General features: G+C 33.5%; 10 protein-coding genes and 1 non-coding gene across 11 annotated transcripts; 6 read left to right on the top strand and 5 right to left on the bottom strand.

The window, feature by feature from the left end:
• Nucleotides 1-100: 100 nt before the first annotated feature.
• INA22 (Ina22p) lies at nucleotides 101-826 on the bottom strand (the record flags this gene model as incomplete). Its single annotated transcript, XM_003980057.1, has 1 exon — nucleotides 101-826. The coding sequence occupies one exon, from the start codon at nucleotides 824-826 to the stop codon at nucleotides 101-103; it is 726 nt and encodes a 241-aa protein (XP_003980106.1).
• A 433-nt stretch (nucleotides 827-1,259) lies between these two features.
• URB1 (Urb1p) lies at nucleotides 1,260-6,386 on the top strand (the record flags this gene model as incomplete). The annotated part of the gene is made up of 1 exon (XM_003980056.1): nucleotides 1,260-6,386. The coding sequence occupies one exon, from the start codon at nucleotides 1,260-1,262 to the stop codon at nucleotides 6,384-6,386; it is 5,127 nt and encodes a 1,708-aa protein (XP_003980105.1).
• Nucleotides 6,387-6,794: 408 nt separating this feature from the next.
• On the top strand, nucleotides 6,795-8,462 carry MND2 (Mnd2p; the record flags this gene model as incomplete). The annotated part of the gene is made up of 1 exon (XM_003980055.1): nucleotides 6,795-8,462. One exon carries the CDS (start codon nucleotides 6,795-6,797, stop codon nucleotides 8,460-8,462), a length of 1,668 nt encoding a protein of 555 aa, XP_003980104.1.
• Nucleotides 8,463-8,593: 131 nt separating this feature from the next.
• YVH1 (tyrosine protein phosphatase YVH1) lies at nucleotides 8,594-9,778 on the bottom strand (the record flags this gene model as incomplete). The annotated part of the gene is made up of 1 exon (XM_003980054.1): nucleotides 8,594-9,778. One exon carries the CDS (start codon nucleotides 9,776-9,778, stop codon nucleotides 8,594-8,596), a length of 1,185 nt encoding a protein of 394 aa, XP_003980103.1.
• Nucleotides 9,779-10,162: 384 nt separating this feature from the next.
• On the top strand, nucleotides 10,163-10,234 carry NDAI0Gtrna8P. Its single transcript has one exon. It is a non-coding gene; the product is annotated as a tRNA-Pro (tRNA).
• A 1,334-nt stretch (nucleotides 10,235-11,568) lies between these two features.
• Nucleotides 11,569-12,981, top strand: CIT2 (citrate (Si)-synthase CIT2; the record flags this gene model as incomplete). Its single annotated transcript, XM_003980053.1, has 1 exon — nucleotides 11,569-12,981. The coding sequence occupies one exon, from the start codon at nucleotides 11,569-11,571 to the stop codon at nucleotides 12,979-12,981; it is 1,413 nt and encodes a 470-aa protein (XP_003980102.1).
• Nucleotides 12,982-14,308: 1,327 nt separating this feature from the next.
• Nucleotides 14,309-15,097, top strand: YCP4 (flavodoxin-like fold family protein; the record flags this gene model as incomplete). The annotated part of the gene is made up of 1 exon (XM_003980052.1): nucleotides 14,309-15,097. The coding sequence occupies one exon, from the start codon at nucleotides 14,309-14,311 to the stop codon at nucleotides 15,095-15,097; it is 789 nt and encodes a 262-aa protein (XP_003980101.1).
• A 464-nt stretch (nucleotides 15,098-15,561) lies between these two features.
• MRPL32 (mitochondrial 54S ribosomal protein bL32m) lies at nucleotides 15,562-16,185 on the bottom strand (the record flags this gene model as incomplete). Its single annotated transcript, XM_003980051.1, has 1 exon — nucleotides 15,562-16,185. One exon carries the CDS (start codon nucleotides 16,183-16,185, stop codon nucleotides 15,562-15,564), a length of 624 nt encoding a protein of 207 aa, XP_003980100.1.
• A 708-nt stretch (nucleotides 16,186-16,893) lies between these two features.
• On the bottom strand, nucleotides 16,894-18,123 carry NDAI0G04380 (uncharacterized protein; the record flags this gene model as incomplete). Its single annotated transcript, XM_003980050.1, has 1 exon — nucleotides 16,894-18,123. The coding sequence occupies one exon, from the start codon at nucleotides 18,121-18,123 to the stop codon at nucleotides 16,894-16,896; it is 1,230 nt and encodes a 409-aa protein (XP_003980099.1).
• A 649-nt stretch (nucleotides 18,124-18,772) lies between these two features.
• RER1 (protein retrieval receptor) lies at nucleotides 18,773-19,285 on the bottom strand (the record flags this gene model as incomplete). The annotated part of the gene is made up of 1 exon (XM_003980049.1): nucleotides 18,773-19,285. One exon carries the CDS (start codon nucleotides 19,283-19,285, stop codon nucleotides 18,773-18,775), a length of 513 nt encoding a protein of 170 aa, XP_003980098.1.
• Nucleotides 19,286-19,725: 440 nt separating this feature from the next.
• Nucleotides 19,726-20,550, top strand: NDAI0G04360 (uncharacterized protein; the record flags this gene model as incomplete). The annotated part of the gene is made up of 1 exon (XM_003980048.1): nucleotides 19,726-20,550. One exon carries the CDS (start codon nucleotides 19,726-19,728, stop codon nucleotides 20,548-20,550), a length of 825 nt encoding a protein of 274 aa, XP_003980097.1.
• Nucleotides 20,551-20,607: the final 57 nt, after the last annotated feature.

Here is a 20,607-nt window from a genome sequence, read left to right as displayed (position 1 = left end):
GGCTAAACTATACATACAAATTTTTTAGCATTCAAAATGTACTTTCAGCATATATTTTTACTCTTCATTCATTCATTCATTCATTAATTTATTTATTTATTTACAAAAATTTAGGAATATCATTATCTTTGGCAGCATCTGTGAAATCACCAACGTTTTCTGTCATTATATGTGTTTTCGTTTCTGGAATATATTCCAATATCTTTTTCTCCTTTTCCTTGAGCTTTTCTAACCTGTATTTATTTTTGATTATTTCTTCATTAGTATTCACTTCATGCTCCCTTGAAAGGTAGTTACTTTTATCACCGCCTTCTACTGTCGCATCATTAATTTCATCCATTATACTTTTCAATACATCATCAAGAGTTTCTTCCTTCTCATTTACGACTGTATTAACAAAGCCCTTTCCTGGGGCAGCTTTCTCCTCCTCTCGTAATCTTTTCACGTCATTTAAAAACACCGACTTATTACTATTGAGAAACAATCTATTAACATGTTTCAATTCTTCATCTATCCGGAAGTCAGTATCACCACTTTCTACTCTCTCTATCAATTCTTCTAAGATCTTTATTTTCAATTGATACCTCCTCTCTAATTCGTTATATTCTCTTTCTTTATCAGACACAGCGCTTAACAGAGATCCAAAGGCTAGTATTAATAAGATAGGTTTCAAAACGGAGCGGTCATATTTTACCTTCTTCTTTTTTAGATTAGGTTGCGTATGTGCACTAGGTAAAGCCGCTGTTTGGGAATATAATCTTGAGCTCTGTGTTGTTCCTCTAGTAACTACCACGGGCAGTCTTCTTCCTAATAATTGTCTTAGCATGTGGTATTTTTTTTATCTTTTTTTTTGGTGCAATAATAAAGGCCTAATTCCAAATAGGTTAGTTGGAAATAGCAGTGTAGTAGTTACCGTCATGGGTATCTTATTTTCAAGAACGGTAGTTCCCATGCTTCTTTACCCTTTACCTTTACCCTTTACCTTTTATTAAGTTCGAGATATTAAATCGCGTGTTACGAGAAAGTGTTGAAAAATTTCAAAACTCATCTCATCGCAAGATTTTACATATTTATACATAAATATATATATACATATATATGTAGAACTAGAAGTGATGGAAATGTTCGATGGTTAGAGGGACTGTATCAAGGAGAAAATTGTTACATTGCTTCCCCTCAGGTTTGATATATTGCGTCAATCCATCAAACGTTTGAATAACATCCCAACTCTCCATTATTGACTTCCCATTTCCACTCAAATGGATAAGAGAAAAAACTTTTCATCTCAGTACTCATCTTCCCGTGAGGAAAGGAAGGAGAAATATACACAGGGCCAAGATTTAGATAATAGTACTCTAGAGACATTAGAAAAAATTATAAATGAATTGAAATCTAACACTGAATCTAGAAATTACCAAGCGCTAATTCAATTTTGTCAAAATCGTTTCCTATCACAACTACTCCAATCATGGTCATATTTTGCACAAGTTAATAACCATTCCAAATTCATATATACCTCCAAATTAATATTGAATTTACTCAAATTGCTAGGATCAGACCCATGTGTGATTCCATTTGGTACTGAATTGATTCATTCAATCTTCACAAATTACACCAAAGTAATGTATAGAGGTTTGAATAACAACCGTATTAAATTAAATATTCCTATCCTTCATCTAATGAAAGAAATCATCCTGTTTAATGAAAGTCAACATGTCGATCAAATCCTATCATATTTCAATTTAGGTAGTCCTTCCATATTAAGAATATTGACTCCTTCTAAATCAGACTTGACAGAATCCAACCCAACATCAACTTCCAACGATAAAATGTCTGTTAGAAACTCATTCTTAGATTTCTGGCTAACATTAATAGAAAAATCTTCCCCATTGGCTAGAAAGGATTTATTATCAGATAATTTCAAAATTATGAGTGCATGGTTTAAATATATGGATAAATTAGATTCAATTGACATAGCAGAAAGAACAATGATAGTATTTACAGAATCTATTCTAATGGAAAAAACTTTCAAAAGAATGACCAAGACCAAAATATTAAATGAATTAGCATTGTCCAAGATTCATAAATTTTATTATTCTAACGATAAGGCATTAGTATTGAAAACAAATAAATTCTTCCTAACTTATGCTGCTAACCATGAAACTAGCGTGGCATTCCCAGATGATTGTGTCTGGTTTACTGAATCCCCAACTAATGGGACAAACAATGGTGTCCCAATAACTGTCCATCAAAAGGAATTCAATATTTATAACAAACTATTATTCAACATGTTAAGGTTTTTCAAACCTTGGGAAGATGATCATCAATCATCTACTGTTTTAAAAGTTTTAGAAAATGTTCCAGAACTGGTGGCTCCATATTGTACTTATTTAGCTTCACTAGGGTCTCACGATCCAAAAATGACTTCATATTGGTTCGGTGCAACTTTAATGCTTTGTAGAATCATGAAATTAGAAATCCCTTCCTTTATGACAAATATTGATACAGATTTGATCCCATCCCTTCCATTAGTCATTGAAAATATTCTTCCTTCTCCATTAACTAAAAATTCATTAACAAAAGGTCTACAACATGAATCTTCTCTTGTCAAACAATTGACTTGCCAACTATTAGTATTTGCATTCCAAAAATTACAAAAAGTCTTAACTCTCTACGACAAGAAAGGTTGGGGTTCAGCGAAAGCTCCTTTGAACGTTGCATTCCATTCAAACCTTCCTGACTTAAATGTTATCACATCAGTTTTGACTCAATCTTATGCATCAAATAAAGAAAATAAAATATTACCATTATCAGTGACAATCATTTTAAAATATTATAGTGAATGTTTCTCTAATTTCTTTTCTGTTAATTTACCATCATCAAATATTTATGTCGATATAATGCAAAAGAATACCTTTTCAGGTATGGAATTGACCATCTTGGACAATTTCCTACAATATCAAGAATTTAATGAAACTCAAACCAAATGGTGGAATTCAACGTCAAATGAAAACTCATTATTTACTTCTCTTTTAAAATTATCATCATCTCCAAATTCCACGGATCCAGTCTCTTCAAAGATATCAACATTGATTGACAGTTTGATATATAGTACCGTCATCTTTAACAAATTACTAATATCACCCATTGTTGCCCTTGTTAATAGTTTACAAATCATTCAATTACAAGAGCAAAAAAAATATGATTCATTAACAAAACTTTGGAAACTACTTGACGAAACTATCGCACGCTGTATCAAGACACCATATAAATATGTTGATATATCAAATGAATATGATTCTATTTCTCCTTTCATTACCGCTTTGTTAGAACAATGGAAATTTGTTCCAAGAAATACTTCCACTGATGACATTGTTAAATTCATTTTCATATTCTTAAGAAATATGAGCATAATAGGTGAATCACATGACGGTATCAAAAGAGCGGCAACTGCCCTATTGAAGGATGTCGATAATAATTATTTTGATTTATACTTGGATTTCCATAACACAGAAAAGAAAATTGAAGAATTGAATAAGGATTCTTATTTATTATCATCCATTTCTGATTCATCTTTCTTCCAATACATTAGTTTATTGCCATATACACGATTGAAAAATGTTTCAAGATTCCCTATCAATGAATATGATGTCATCGGAACAATTTATAGATTAAACACCATAGTTGACAATGATTCCATTCAATTCAATAAAGAATTCAAATCAGTAATTGATAATCTTTCATCTAAAGTCGCTAAATTTGCATTTATTGAAAAGGATTTTGACCTAATGAGATTACAACTAATACAGCCATTCTTCAATAAGATAAGTGAAGATGATTCTACTGAAAATACAATCTCTAAGTCACTATGTATTATCAATACTTTATTACACATCTATGACCAATTGGGAAGGGCCAATGAGCCATTCGAAGAGTTTTTACTCAATTGGACACAGGCTAACCATTCCAAACTACCATCTGACACTCTCGTTGCTATTGCCATGTGTATTGACCCAAGTAAGATTGATATTTTTATACGTCCGCCTTTCAATTTTGGTCCTGCTGAATTATCAATTGTATTTTCGAGATTATATAAAGAAACCCCTAAAACGATTGAATACTCAGACATAGAATATTTGTTAACCCATTCCATGGATAGTATCATACCTGCTATTCCTTCTTTATCTAAATTTATTTTAGAAGGTAGAATTTCCTCGTTGGATTCTAAGTCGTTTTTATCACAATTATTGAACAATATTTCTACTTCGAAATTATTAGAAGTGTTTTTGCAATCACCATATTTTTCAATCGACGTTATTTCAGAAAATCTAGAAACTTTGAAGGAAAACAAATATGCGAAGAAAATTGCTATTGGTATATTAGAGAAAAATCAACAAGAGCAAGAAAACATCAAGGAATTTGTAGAATTATGTGTAAAACAATGTTACGAAAACTTGAGAACACCTCAAGAAAATGAAGATATTGAAGATTCATTGGCGTTATTAACTTTAGGGGTACAACTCCTTTCATCTGAACAAGTTGCTGATCTCATAACCTTTGTTACTATTGAATATTCACATAAATATAGCCCATTGGCTGTGAAATTGATTACTCTAGTAGGTGATTTTGAAAATGATCAGATCATAAAATGGTGCAACAAAGCTGTTTTGTATATTACTAAATTTTTATCAGAAGATGTTGAGCTTACTTCCAAATTCTCCAATGTCTTGAAGGAATTTAAGAAATCAATCCAAAAAGTGAACATATGGGAAAAAGTCAACCACGTACTAATTAATTCCCAATTAGAAGTTATATTGAAAGGTAAGCTATTATCTGATGCACAAGTTGCTGAGTATGCCTTATTATTGATTCTTGGAGGGGATTCTAAGTCAGTTCAAAGTGAAAAAATGGTTCAATTACTATTAAATAATGAGAAGAGTGTTTTAAACTCAAAATCGACAGCTGAAGATGCTTATACACGTTATTTGACTGTGACTATTTTGTACGTGTTATTCAACCTAAATGTTACTAAGAATTCAACGGTCCTAATTCAAAGAAAGGTATTATCATACTATTCTGGTTCTGTATCTTGTGAAGATAGATTGCTTCTTCAAATACTAGAAAGAATCGAATCGAAAAGCTCCATTTCATGGACTAATGATATCTACACTTGGGATTTCCTTGAAAATGTCGAAGAAGAGGCATTGGATTTCATTGGAGCTACAAAACTAATAACTCAAGAAAAGGAAGGTTTGATACTTACTTTAAGAAAAGATTATATTGATAATACCATCAGAAATTATGCTCTAAAGAGACCAGCTGTGCCAATCCTTTCGAAATCAAAGTCGATCAGTTCAAAGTGGGACCATCTAAATATGTTTTATGAAAATACGAAACGTGATCTTGTAAACAATTCTGAACTTATTTATGATCCATTATTTATTTTGTTATTAACTATCCACAATAAAGAATTGGTAAGTTACTCAAAGAAGGAAGATGGAACACTAAAATATAAATTTGAAGTACAAAAGTTCCTTTCATCTAAATTATTCCAGTTGATTATTTTCAGTCTTGCTGATCCAATCGAAGAAGTAAACAAAATTGCTTTATCCTTATTAAACGGTATGATGAATTCATTAGAAAATAATGTTCAATTTAAAGATGGTCATATTTTCCAAATCTTAATCAAGAAAATCATATTCACATTGGATAATAATGAAAAGAAACGCTCTCATTCTATACCTCCGATAGTTTGGTTTTCAATCTCACGCATCTGTGATATTCTTTTACAGCCAACATCACAACTATATGAAAAGGCATTCCGTTGGGTTTTAAATGGTCCATTAATTCGTTCCAATGATATTCCTTTAATGCATGATCTAATTGCTCCTCCAACATCAGAAGTGAATTATGAAAATTATTATAAACAGTTGTCTTGGGTATTGGAGAACCTGGAAGAAGGTGTGAGAACACAAGATGATATTGATTTATTGAAGATTAGAGATGTTTTTGAATGGTTATACAACTTGATGAATTTACCTTATTTAAATCCAAGAATGAAATCAATGATAAGCCGTATATTTTTTAATATACAAAGAATTGAAAATGGTGCTTCAAGTCTTTTGACTAGATATGCTTCTGTAGCCACGTTAGAATTGCAAAGTATAATAACACAACAGAAGGAACGAGAAGTTGAAGATTCATTATTGAAGAATCAAATGAATAGCAAACATCTAAGGAAGAAGTTGTTACTAGAAGAACAACTACTTAATCATAAAGAAGTATTACAAGGCTATGTAGAAGTTATGAAATCTCAGAAAAGACTAAGGGAATGGACTGAGGACGATGGTGAGGGCATTCTTAAGAGAATGTGTGCAAGCAAGTAAGTAAGGAATAACAAGACTTCATCATGTACTGATACGTGACATTTATTTCATATATAAAAAGAATCTGTAAATTAGAATATATGAAACAATGCTGGTTTTAAAAGACTCATATATTATCATATTCTTCCGATCAGCTTAAATGTCATTTTTAGCAAGGGTGTCAGAAGAGAATCAATCGACCAATGTACTTTAAATATCTCTTTTCTATGTACGTTTTTTGCCATACGCGAAACTAAAACTAAAAACTAAACGGAAACGCGAAAGATAAAAAAGGCTCATCGAGGTAAAAGTTAGTTTATCATAAAGATAAAAACACGTTTGAATCATTTGTTATGCAAAATCGGTATAGCTAATACTATTTTTATAGTTAGATTGGCCCCCAGAGAGATTAATAGTATTATTACAAACATGGTCAATCGTTGGAACAATGAGTTATTCAAACAGCTGGAACCCATAGGAGAGGAAGACAAACACACCGAGAGTTTGAATGACTTCCAACTTTTCCAAGGGATAAAAGATGAGTTACAATCTGGTAACCAACGTAAAATTGGACTAAATCCAACATTTTCTGCAATCACCCAGGAGAGAAAGGCTACTGAAGTGTTGCCAAGTCCTGTAAATTCATCCTTCGTACCATTGAAGGCATATTCTACTTTTGATCATAAACCTTATCGACCCCGAAATAGACAAAACCGTATAGATGAGTTAGAAATGAAGGTGGAACGTATAGAATCGCAGTTTGATAAGATAAGGAAATTGGGTAATGATACTTTTCGACCGATTGGGGTTGGTAGAACATTGAATGAAATGACACCAGAATATCGCGAAAAATTAAAGAGGCAATTAAATAATAGCGAATTATGCGACGTTGAAGTAGAACTGTTACCTTCTCTTTCTCAAGAAAATATCGACGTTAATATCGCTAATACTGATAATACTAATAATGATAACATTAGTAATACTTCTTCGGATACATCGAACGATAGTGACAGGAATAACACTCATGAAGATACTGATATTGCTAACCATATACGGGTTCCACATGCGAGACCTAGATTTTTTAATGACGATAGTGAGAGTGATACTTACGGAGCTCCAACCCACTTTGATCCGGATGCTTCGCCTGATTTTCATGACTATATGATGGCAGGAGTGCCTTTTCCTGAGCCTTCTTACGAGGAGCGCCTCTCAGATGATGAGGATAAATTAAAACCAAATAGTCGGCAAACATCATCATCCCCATCATCCTCGTCATCATCACCCTCTCCATTACCATCCAGTTCTGCGGGCGAAGGAAATGAAGAGGAGAAGGACTTGGTAGCAAAACAAGTTAACGAAGCCGGAACGGAGAGAGTAGTTACATTTGAGAAACCTATAAGTAATGAAAGTCGTGAAACGTCAACATTTTCATTATTAGGCAATACATCGAAGGTACAAACTGAATGGCTCGATTCACCAAGGAAAGAGGTGGAAGAGAACAGGATAAATGTAGGTAAAGCAGAGAACAAAGATGAAAGCGATAGTAATGACTCAAGTTCTATACTACCGCCGCTTGCAGATTTAGAAACATATAATACAGATAAGATACCAAATAATGCACAAGTACGTGCTATATCTACATCAAGCGCATTAAGTGTAGTAACTTCTTCAACTATCCCATCATTACGTATTCCCTCTATAAATCTTCCAGACGATGAATTTGTGCATATTGGGACCAGTCAAGATACGAAATCAAATAATAACAAAATTCTAAATAACATTGACGATAAAAGTCTGGCCAGTGCAAGAACTCTATTAAATTCGACTAGATCCACAATTAATAAGATTCCAATTGATTATTTAGAGATGTTACGTAGTCAAAAGAAGCACACAAATGAGAAAACTGGCTCGGATGCCCATGTTTCTGCAGTCATAGGCGACGATGTTGATGAGAGGGGTGAAAGTAGTGGCGAGGGATTTATGGAGGATCATGCAATTAACATGTCTGATACGGTCGATACCAAGGAAACTTCTCGAATAGTCAGTACAGAGCTGATATTAAAGAGGTTAGGAAAAGAAATAAATGATGAATTATAATATACAAATACGGTTATAATTAATAGAGTATATACGCTTACACATATATAACCTCATTATGGAAATACTAATAGTATGAATTTTATCGATAGGATCTATAATGCCAGTTTTTTTTTTAAAAAAAGCAATGATTAATTACCATCTTTTGATTTAAAATGAATTAAATTAGGAAGAGCTTTTTGATTTAATGGGAATTGATCAACTTTATTTGCTTGTAAATGAATAGCAGGAATAACCCATTTCCCACAACTACATCTTGAACCTTTCCAATTATATCCACCAACTTTACTATTACAACCTGGACATGAGAATTTCCCTTCTAACTCTTGTTTACCTCTCAATTCATCTTTCATCCAGTTTAAAGGTTCAGTAAAGAAATGAGAACATTGTGATTGTGACTCTTGAATATCTATAATTCTTCTTGAACCAGCAGCTCTCTTAATGAAATGACCTTCGGAAGATTCTCTACTTGGTGGATCATGCTTAATGAAAGAAGTAGATAATGCCAATCTCTGTCTACATTTTTTACATCTCACAGTAGTAACTTTACCTAATTCCTCTGGAGTCATCTTAGCTAAATCCTTTTCCTCATCTTGATCCATTTTAAAAGTTTCATCTTTAGATAAAATGGAATCACCAGTTGGATCTAATTTAATTGAATTTTTCAATTTCCAAGATTTATATTCCTGATTCTCAAAATCCACATATTGTCCACCCATCCTCGAGAAGATTTCTAATTGTTCCATAAAATTTTCATTTGGTTCAATCTTAGGTAATTTCCTTTTTATAGCATATATTGAATTTTTCAAAGATAAACCATATCTATACATTAAATAAGCGATCATAAAGGTAGCGGATCTTGATACACCTGCATGACAATGAACATAAATTGCACCATTTTGTTGTTTTTTCTTAAAATTTACTATACGTGGATCATATTCCTTTTCGTTTGGGAATAAACATGAATCGATGAATGAGTTCGTTTCATTGAAATATTGTAAGATGTCAGTAGTATGATCATCATCAATTGGGATATTTTTCAATGTGTAACCTTTCCTTACTAGATATTCTGGAATGACTTGAAATTTTATTATGGATAAAATGTGGGATATTTTGAATTGAGCAGATAAGGGAGTATGATCGACAATTGGTTGAATACCACCTAGATAAAGGCCACCTAGAATTCTTGTTACATTTGGATCCGTTGGCATTGGTGCAACTATTGTAGCTGGGACCGCGTCAGTTGAAACGGATGTGGCATCGGTGGAAACAGCAGGGTTTGAGGTGGTAGTACTGGTGCTGGTACTGTTAGACATTATAAATATGCTGTATGCTTTTATCTATAAGGATGTTAATAGACTCTATTCTTGTCTTCTTTTGAATAAAAAAATGCGATGAGATGAGATGAGATGAGATGAAATAAAATTTTCGAGATTTTTTTTATTATGTCAAAAGTTGAAATTTTTAATAAAGCAGAGAAAATTGATTAAAAGATATGGCGAAAAACATTCAGATGAGCGTTTTGAATGTAGAAATGAAGGTACCGGATTCATTAAGAACTGCCTACTTGCTAAGTGTTGTGCAAATATTTTATATCATTAATATTGGACATGTACAAAGCCGTTGGATATGCTGAGACGTTTTTATCTTAAGTCTCTTATTAAGTGGCGAAAAATTGCACTATTGAAAATAAATCGTAAGGACGTGTGGTCTAGAGGTATGATTCTCGCTTAGGGTGCGGGAGGTCCCGGGTTCGATTCCCGGCTCGTCCCAATTTTTTTTTTTTTCTTTTGAAGATTTACTTTAAGAGATAATTTTGTTGGCCAACAAAATTTAAAGGTAGACAGTAATTTTATTGTGACACCATTTTGATTATCATAATAAATTATCAGATGGTAGAATTTTTTAACAATCAAGGTATCTACGTATGTAATGATATTGTTAAAGGTTTCCTTTTTCGAGGAAGATCTTCGAATTCTGTCGTATCCCTAGATCCGAGTCAAGTTGCCTTTAATTATGAATGTTGGCTATACGGTTGCTATCAAAACTGAATTAAATCCAATGGGTTCTATTGACGATGTCGAGTTGAACTATCAAAGTGGCAAAAAAATTGGGGTTAAATTGGAGTAAATTCATACAAAGGATTTTATATAGCGTGATAATTGGGCGGCAGTTAACAAATCAGGTAACGTATGTAAGTGTAACTGCTCAAGGACAGCATTTTTGTTTACTTTCCGGCGGTTTTTTCCTCCAAGTGCGAGCAAGTCCGGGTCATCGGTAAACGTTAGAAAGTGTGACCCCTCTTCCTTTCCCCCCCCGTCCCCGGCCACGCCTGTTCTGCGGGGGGGTCGAGTTCGAGCAAAGCAGATCAAGAGATTTGGGAGCGGAATTGGATTTGTGCCAAGGCAAAGGCCAAGACGAAGGTCAAGCACCACTTAACGTAGTTGCACCAATCAACAAGCATGATTTCTTCCGGTCATGGCCCATGCCCAGTGGCTGTCTTAGTGTTGGGAGGATATCACAACACAGATGGCTCTGTTTGTTCCGATTCTTCATGATCAACTTCGGTAACTTGATCGAAAGAGTAAATAAGTAACTAACTACGTATGATTCCTGGATAGACATCGAACCTACATACGCAAGTACGCACAAGCCATTACACCAATGCTCGAGTTTTACAAGCCTGCGTAGCTATTCGATTAGCTTAGATACCCAGACTGTGTATATCTCCTAGCGAATCTACCACCTGAATATATGAATATATATATATATATATTTGAATGATCTGTTTTCTAGTACATTCAAATAAACTTGCTTACTTCCGTTCCCTTAAATCTGTCTCCGCTTGTCCAATTATATTCCTCCGTAATTTTTATTTTAAAGGTTCTTCTAAAGCTTTCTTTTTTTTGGTCACAGAAAATACATCCCTAACCAAACCAACTAACCTACAGGTTACAATTTGCACATAAATTACATACAAATCAGAAGAACTGATAATTTATCAAATTTGTATTATTATATCATTCGCAAAAAAGACCCAAAAAATTGCAATTATTCATTAAGATAACTAAACATCGGCAAAAAAATAAAAAACCGATAAATCATCATGTCTAGCTCAATATTATCAACTCAAGCAAGAACTCTCCTCTCTCGTCAAAGATCCTCCATATATCTTTTACCACGTTTATATACCACTGCTTCTCCAGAAAGAACATTAAAGGAAACATTCGCCAACATAATCCCTGCCAAAGCGGAAGAAATCAAGAAATTTAAAAAGGAACATGGTAAAACTGTCATTGGTGAAGTTCTATTAGAACAAGCATACGGTGGTATGCGTGGTATCAAAGGTATAGTTTGGGAAGGTTCTGTATTAGATCCAGAAGAAGGTATTAAATTTAGAGGTCGTACCATTCCTGAAATTCAAAATCAATTACCAAAGATTAATGATGAACCATTACCTGAAGGTTTATTTTGGCTATTATTAACTGGTGAAATTCCAACTTTAAATCAAGTAAACGCCTTAAGTGCTGATTTGGCTTCTAGAAGTGAATTACCTGATCATGTAGTTCAATTGTTGGATAATTTACCAAAACATTTACATCCTATGGCTCAATTTTCAATGGCTGTGACTGCTTTAGAAAGTGAATCTAAATTTGCTAAAGCTTATGCTCAAGGTGTCTCTAAGAAGGATTATTGGAGTTATACTTTTGAAGATTCATTGGATCTTTTGGGTAAATTACCAAATATTGCTGCAAAGATTTATAGAAACGTCTTTAAAGATGGTAAATTAGGTCAATTTGATGCTCAAGCAGATTATGGTAAGAATTTAGCTAATTTAATGGGGTATTCAAACAAAGATTTCATTGAATTGATGAGATTATATTTAACCATTCATTCTGATCATGAAGGTGGTAACGTCTCAGCTCATACTACTCATCTTGTTGGGTCTGCATTATCAAGTCCTTATTTATCATTGGCTGCAGGTTTGAATGGATTAGCTGGTCCATTACATGGTCGTGCTAATCAAGAAGTATTAGAATGGTTATTTAAATTAAGAGAAGAAGTTAAAGGTGATTATTCCACTGAGACCATTGAGAAATATTTATGGGATACTTTGAATTCAGGTAGAGTTGTGCCAGGTTATGGTCATGCTGTCTTAAGAAAGACTGATCCACGTTATATGGCACAACGTGAATTTGCATTGAAACATTTCCCAGATTATGAGTTATTTACTTTAGTATCCAAGATTTATGAAGTGGCACCAAAGGTCTTAACGAAACATGGTAAGACTAAGAATCCATGGCCAAATGTTGATTCTCATTCTGGTGTCTTATTACAATACTACGGGTTGAGTGAAGCCTCTTTCTACACTGTTTTATTTGGTGTCTCTAGAGCGTTTGGTGTATTACCACAATTAATCATCGATAGAGCTGTTGGTGCACCAATTGAAAGACCAAAATCCTTTTCTACGGAAAAATACATGGAATTAGTGAAAAAAATTGAGTCAAGTTCTAAATAGATAGAAGTATTTTTCTATTTATTTTCTTTCTTATCTGTTACTCTAATTTTTTAATGACTAGTCATCCATATTCTTTTCCCCTCGATACTTATTCGTCCATCATCGATTTTTCATGACCCTACATTCTTCAAATCCCTCACGTACACACATAAAAATCATATTTTTTTTTCTCTCTACTCCCTATCTAACGTTATATTTACGAATCCTTTATATTTTCTATATAATTTAATGAATGTCTATCCTATTGAAATATATCGCCAGCGCATAGTTCGTCAATAATCTATAACAAGAATAATTCCATATGATGATGATGACAGAAGAATATATAATGGTGACTGGGGAATAAATAAATTTGTGTCCGATAGCCGCGTTCGCATCTTCATCCGTATCCCCTTACCGTTTTGAATTTCAGTTCATTTTCCACCGCCACGGGTAACACATAATGCTATCTATTCTTTCTTTGCTTTCTTAGTCAAAAATTAATAAGGGGAAAGAAAACAACTCTGATTTCAGTCCACCTGAGCTGCGCTGCGCTTTCAAGAAAACAGTTTGGTCCCTAGGAGAAAAGACATATTCTACGTACATATATTACATGTTTGTCATCTACTGGCCCTAGTCCTAGCCCTAGTCCTAACCCTAGTAGTTGCAAGGTGGGTCGCCATCGGCCCCTTATAAGCCAAGCTTCTGATTAGCCCCAAAATGTAAGTAGAATAACCTGCACCGACACCAAGGAGGAAGTTTAATAAAGAGCCCGCCTGCCCGCCTGCCCACCGCCCTCTACCCCCCCCTCCCTAAGAAAGGAAAGGAAAAGAACGACCATTTTTTTTCGCCCAGGCAAGAAGCAACAACAACGCCATGCCACGCCCACTGCACAGTGTGTACTGATTACTTTACGTACGTACGTACGCACGCCTTTTTTATTTTCTATTATAAAGATATTATTTATGTATTTCTATCATTTCTTATTTAGTAATACCGGGTAAGAGTACGTATGTAGGTGTTTATTACCTTATCGAGATAGATTCCCTTCTGCTTTGCCTTGCGTAATCCTCGAGAAATCCTCGAGAAATCCTCGAGAAAACCTAGAACTCCCTTTTTTACGTGGTCAAACTATATAAACTTCACTTTTATTGGATTTCTCTCTTTCACGTATTTGGTAAGCTCCTCGAACTAACTTGTTTCTCCTTGTCTTTTGTTCTTTCTTGTAACGCATAGCAACTGGTTCAGTAAAAATCTAATCACTATCATCAACAGTCATTAGCTTTAAACTAATTAACCTAGTGAGTAACACAGCTCAAATATTAAAAGAAAACAAAAACAAAAACAAATGGTCAAAGTTGCAATTATTACATATTCTACATACGGCCACATAACCACCCTAGCAAGATCCATCCAAAAGGGTGTTGAATCTGCTGGTGGTAAAGCTGACCTTTTCAGAGTAGAAGAAACATTACCAGATGAAGTCCTTGAACAAATGAACGCTCCAGCAAAACCAGATGATATCCCCGTAGCTACAGAACAAATCATGGGAGAATATGATGCATTCTTATTCGGTGTCCCAACTAGATTCGGTACAATGCCTGCTCAATGGTCATCATTTTGGGATAAAACTGGTGCCATGTGGGCTCAAGGTACTTTAAATGGTAAAGTGGCAGGTTTCTTCGTTAGTACTTCTGGTTATGGGGGTGGTCAAGAAAGTACCGTTAAGAATTGTCTTTCTTATTTGGTTCATCATGGGATCATTTACGTACCATTAGGGTATAGAGATGTATTTGCTGAATTATCAAACGTTGAAGAAGTTCATGGTGGGTCCCCATGGGGGGCTGGTACTTTGGCAGGTGCTGATGGTTCTAGACAAGCTTCTGAATTGGAATTAAGAATCGCTGAAATTCAAGGTAAAACTTTTTATGAAGCTGCAAAGAAATTCCCTTCATCTGTCGGTACTGCAGATGCAAAGGCTAAAACTACGAATAAGGGTGCCGCTGAAAAGAAACCAGTTGAAAAGAAGACTACAACTACCGCTAAGAGAACTACAGCAGCTCCAGCAGCTAAGACTGAAGAAAAGAAAGAGGAAAAGAAAGATGAAGGTTTAATGTCTTGTTGTGTGGTGATGTAAGAGGATCTTAAAACGAATTTTTATTTTTCCTCCCTAAAAAATTAAAAATTAGAATTAAAATAATAATGAGTAGAGCGGAAAATGATACTACTCTTTGATGGAAAAAGAAATAATTTGAAAGACTAAGAAGGGAGAACGAAAAGTACATATGAAGAGTTCCATATATTTTTCCCGCTACCCTGTATCTGTTTAACTTTATATATAGTCTCTATTTGTTTTTTTTATTTACTCAGTCTCTATTTATTTAGCTAAACTTTGTACTGTTAATATAATCAATAATTACTAATTACGAGAAGAGACTGACTGTAATACCAAGTCTTTTGTGTCATTTATTTACAGAGTTTCGGTATATACGGTATATCTATATATATCGACTATAGGTGTGGTTAAAAGTATATCCCAAAAAGTTGGTGGAGCATATGAATACTTATAAAATAGAAGTACCTCATTATTTTTCTTGTCGTTTACTTTTTCTTTTCAACCGATAAAGTTCTCATTCTACGTTCTAAATAAGAATCCCTGTCAAGTAATTTCTGCTTATCTTTAGTTAATTTCTTACCTGGGTATAAAATCCTCTTATCTACATCACTTAATTCCCTTTCTTGAGGTGGTTCTTCATAAGGTTTCCTTGTTTGACTATTCCAAATTCTACGAATTTCACCAACACAATACATACAAAGCGTATGCGCTCTTTTATAATGACCACAAGATGGACATTTATTTAAATTATTAATCATTTTCACTTGTTTACTACCTGGAGCATATAATCTTTGTCTCTTCTTTTGATGAGACACTTTCTTTTTAGGAACAGCTTTCAAGATCCCCGTATCAATACTAATACCCCCTCTTCCATTTGAACTTCCATTTTCCTCACCGAAAAGTTTCTTTCTTAACCATTGCCCAATTATTGAGCCAGTATCTATTTGTGCATCAACTTTGGGAACTCCAATGATGGGGACCGTTAAACTGGTATTACTACTAAGCGTCCTCGTAATCATTGAGCCATTCATCTTTTGTAGCAGCCTAGAATTCACTGGGGAAAGATGATAAAAGAATGTATTTGATATGCACATATATTTGTGAGGCATCTTCTTTACTCTTGGTAGCCCTTATGTCCTCCTTTGGGTATTGTATTCTTTCCCTTACTATTTTTTCCCTTTTTACTTCATAGAACCTACATGTAAGGTATAGTATATTCATAAAATCGATCTCATTCCCAAGTTGGATTTCTCGTTAGCGTTCGTGTGGGTTACCCGTATTTGTCAAGACTTGGGCGGCTAAATATCCCAAAACTCAGGTATATTATATACCGTATATATATACATGTAAAGTAATAAAATAGCAGCAAACAAATAAATAAATAATACCGTTGTGGTTAGTACAAATAGTCATTGCCGACAGCAGCGGTATAATATAAATACACATAATCATTTTCGATTAAAATAAAAGATGATATATCATTATGTAAATATATAAACTAGTGGTATAAGTGAGTAAATGCAAAATATTTTATCTCAGAACTTTTGAGGCATGCCTATATATCCTACTAGTAAAGACAAATCTTCCAGGAAACTCAATGAAAATAAATATCAGGTGATGTTAAAGTTTCAGGCACTTCAATAATGGATGAATATTCCGTTCTAGTATTCCAGAGCAATGGAATGACTTAAGTACATAGTACGGTCCACAGAAGCCGTATCACCATTCCCGCGAGACTTCAGGAAGACATATCCCGGTCCCTTAATGCTATCATAATTTGAATGTTTTATAACAAGTGAGGTGGTATTACAATTGTTTTACGCAGAAGTTTCAATTTCTTTTAATTTTTGTTTCTTTGCTTCGTTATCTTCTTCTTCATTATCACCTTCATCTTCACTATCAAACCCTTCATCTAAATTAGCTATCGGATATTTCAAAATACAGGCTAATCCAGAAAGTCTATCTAATTCTTCACCTGTAGTATGCAAAGTACTAAAGATGGCAACTTTGCCACCATCTTTTTCTACATCATCTAATAAATCCAGATATTTTTCTCTTGTAGCAATATTATCCGATCTCAATTTCGTATCGGTAATAAGTAACGTTTCAATAGCATTCATGGAACAAGCTCTAAATATCTCTCTTCTACCATACCATGCTCTATCATCATCGTCATCCAAATGTTTCAAAAAACCATCCATAATAACTGCAAATTTTGAAAATTTAGTATCTTCCAATTTAGATGCATATTCAGGATTTTTCAATACTTCAGAAATACCTTGTAAATACCCCGTGGAACAATGAGCAACGAAAAAAATCATTTGATTATCTAAGATTGAATTATTTTGTTCCTCTTCAGCATATTTAAGAACTTTTTCCAATAAGGTCTTTGCATAAAATCCTGGTGAACATAATATAATCATTTTCAATTCATCAAAATCGAAATTCTTCTTCATAGCTTCATAAGTTGCCTTATAGAAACTTTCAGTCTTGACATCAAATTTAGCAATATCTGTAGCACTTTTCTTCTTCGGCATAGTAAATTCAATTTTTTGTTTCATTATTGTTGATGAACTAGTTAAGAGGCAAACATGAGATATACCTTCTTGTAATACAACTGCAGCTGTATCAGATTTATTTTCTTCAGCACATGCTTCCTTTAATAATTTTTCAGCATATTTATTAAAATGATGCTTATAAATAGTTATAGGATGGGTATAAACAATATTGAAACTTAAGAATTTACCAATGGGGATATCAATATTGGCCACACCTGTCTGATCAATGACGGTGATACCTTTATACCTTAAATATTCATCTCTCATATCGAATTCATTGGAAAGAATTTTCAATTTCAAATTCACTAAATCTGTATTATTCTTCTTTGCATCTTCATTCTTAGAGGTGAATAATTTTTTAAAGATAACTTCATCATCTTTATCAACAATTTGATATACAGTAAATAAATCTTCTTTGTTTTCCGGAACTAATGTGATCACTGTGGGTGCCTTTTCAGTAACACCTTTATTAATACTAACAACTTTCATTTTTTTTATTAGTTATTATTTTTCTTTTCTTGTTGATTATTTTTCAATCAATTAAAGAATCAAGTAAATAACAGATTACATCGCTCATTGTGCATATGCTTCCCTTCTTAGGGTCTTACATAGATATATATATATATATATATAAGAGTCGATGTCTCAAGATCATCACCTCTTTTATTATGGACACTTTTTTCTTGAACTAATTAGTGACACCATCCGTGCACCGACACCCAGTTTTCAATAATAAGAGGTGCCGTCGCCATTAATAATCAAGAATACGATAGTCTACCGATGTACGTTTGCAGGGCATGGCATGAGAATAATGGAAGAACGTTGGGCTCTTCAGCCTGACATGTTTTCAACGAAGTGTCTGTAAAAAAAATCCATTTTATCTTCTTGTCTTGGTCCATGTTTGTTATCTTAGTAAATATACATGGTCTCTTATTTTATATGTTATGAACAGATATACATAGCTGGATAATCTGATTTTCCTACGATGTCTGTGCATACATACACACATACATACATACATACATATACATAGTCCATTTCTGGCCATTTAACACACGTAGCTTGCGTACACAATTTAAACTGCAACTGCACATCGCTCCTTCCCTTTCTTTTCTTCCCCTATCCTAGTATTTTTCAACTATTTTGAATTAGAATATTTCTTCTTACCAATATCTAATGGGACGTATTTATATTTGATCATATGTTGAATTTGTTTCCTCATTGTCAAAAAGAATAAAACAAGGAAATACATCAATAAGATTGGCCAAAAGACAGGAATGTCCACGATTCTGATCAAACTTAAAACCAAACTAATCAAAGTAGCTCTCATTGAATTATACCAAAATTTAAATTCAGGTAATCTTCTAATAAATGGTTTAAAATCATCGGCTCTTTCACCTGCTTCTAATTCTTTATTAGCTTCATCTTGTTGTAATGACATATCAAATTTAGGTGTCAAGAATGCTAAAAATTGATTCAATTGGAATAACCCTAACGCATAGCATACCACGTACCAACCTTGCGCCATTACGATACGTAGAAGAAATAAAACATTTAGAGCAATTAATACTGCCCATCTTTCTTTGTAATGTGGCGTCACTTTATCCAAATTAACTTGATATAGTTGCTTCAACTGATCAATCTTTTCCATGATGTTTCAATTGTTCTGTATATATATTTGTCTTGTATGCCAAAGGAAATCGCGGGAGGAAGCAGATACGATAACTAAACTTTATAGTCGACTTGAGTATGTAATTCTGCGTTTACCTTTATTCTCCAATATGCACTACTTTAATTTCTAATATTAGCGTTAATGGAATTGAACTGAACTGTAGTAAATTGTCGAAAATGGATGTGTTGTTCGAATTTTTGGGAAAATGTTCCGAATTTTTGAAATTTAGTACATAGGTGGGCAACTGTGTCATCCATACATCCATCAATCAATCATCTGTAATGAGTTTAAAGAAACAGTAAGAAACAATAAAAGTTTCATCATTCACTCTCTGGGACTGGACCTTCGAGAAATTGTTGATTCTGCATAGGGTATTATCTTCTGTTACAGTATCTCCTGTAAGCAATAGTAATGAACTGATGATTATACCTACAATCTTACAGTTACTATGTGGCATACTTTCAGTAAGTTCCATTCTGTACCAGAAACGATACAATAGGATTCACAGGTCTATTTATGGCCTATCTTATGATCTTTATCTATATGATATACTGGGTCATCTCATATCCCTCTATTGTTCAATAAATTACAAATATTCACCTTTGGTAAGACGACAGTTGGCCAATAGGTATCCTCTATTTTATTCCAATCCACATGATATCCCAATATCTATCCTACTCTTATTGAAAGATATTTTGATGGTATATTGTGACCTACTTATATTCCGTCAATTGTATCATTACAGAACTACAAAACATATACATCAAGGCATCTCTTCGACATCCACCGTTCTCATTATTATCTTTCCTGTATTTACAGTGTTCACTTTTGCATGTTCATGTTTGAACCTGCCAATCGAAGATTCCGGTAAATTTGGTATCTTCTATTTAGATCATATCAATTACTTATGGATAATAGGTAATTTCTTCCTGACTTTCAAATTTATCCCTCAAATATCTTTAAATTGGATGGGATTATCAACAACAGGATTATCATCTAAATTTGTTATACTTAACACGTTAAGTAATGTGACATATCTACTGATTTATTACATTTTATCAACAACAAATCTTTTCTCGGAACAAGATCTTCCATTCTGGAAATGGCCTTTTAATTTCAAACCAATATTTGTTATCTGCTTCCAATTGCTATCATTATTATTCATCCTTTATCAAGCCCAATTCTTATATATACATTCAAAAAATTATTTACCAAAGGGTAAAGGGTCATCATCATTATTTTAGATACAGTAATTTGCATGCTCAAAAAGAATATACATATATATATATATATATATGGGA

The sequence above is a fragment of the Naumovozyma dairenensis genome, chromosome 7, assembly GCF_000227115.2.
Source record: "Naumovozyma dairenensis CBS 421 chromosome 7, complete genome".
Classification (NCBI taxonomy): domain Eukaryota; kingdom Fungi; phylum Ascomycota; class Saccharomycetes; order Saccharomycetales; family Saccharomycetaceae; genus Naumovozyma; species Naumovozyma dairenensis.
This window is presented reverse-complemented; position numbering and strand designations above follow the sequence as displayed.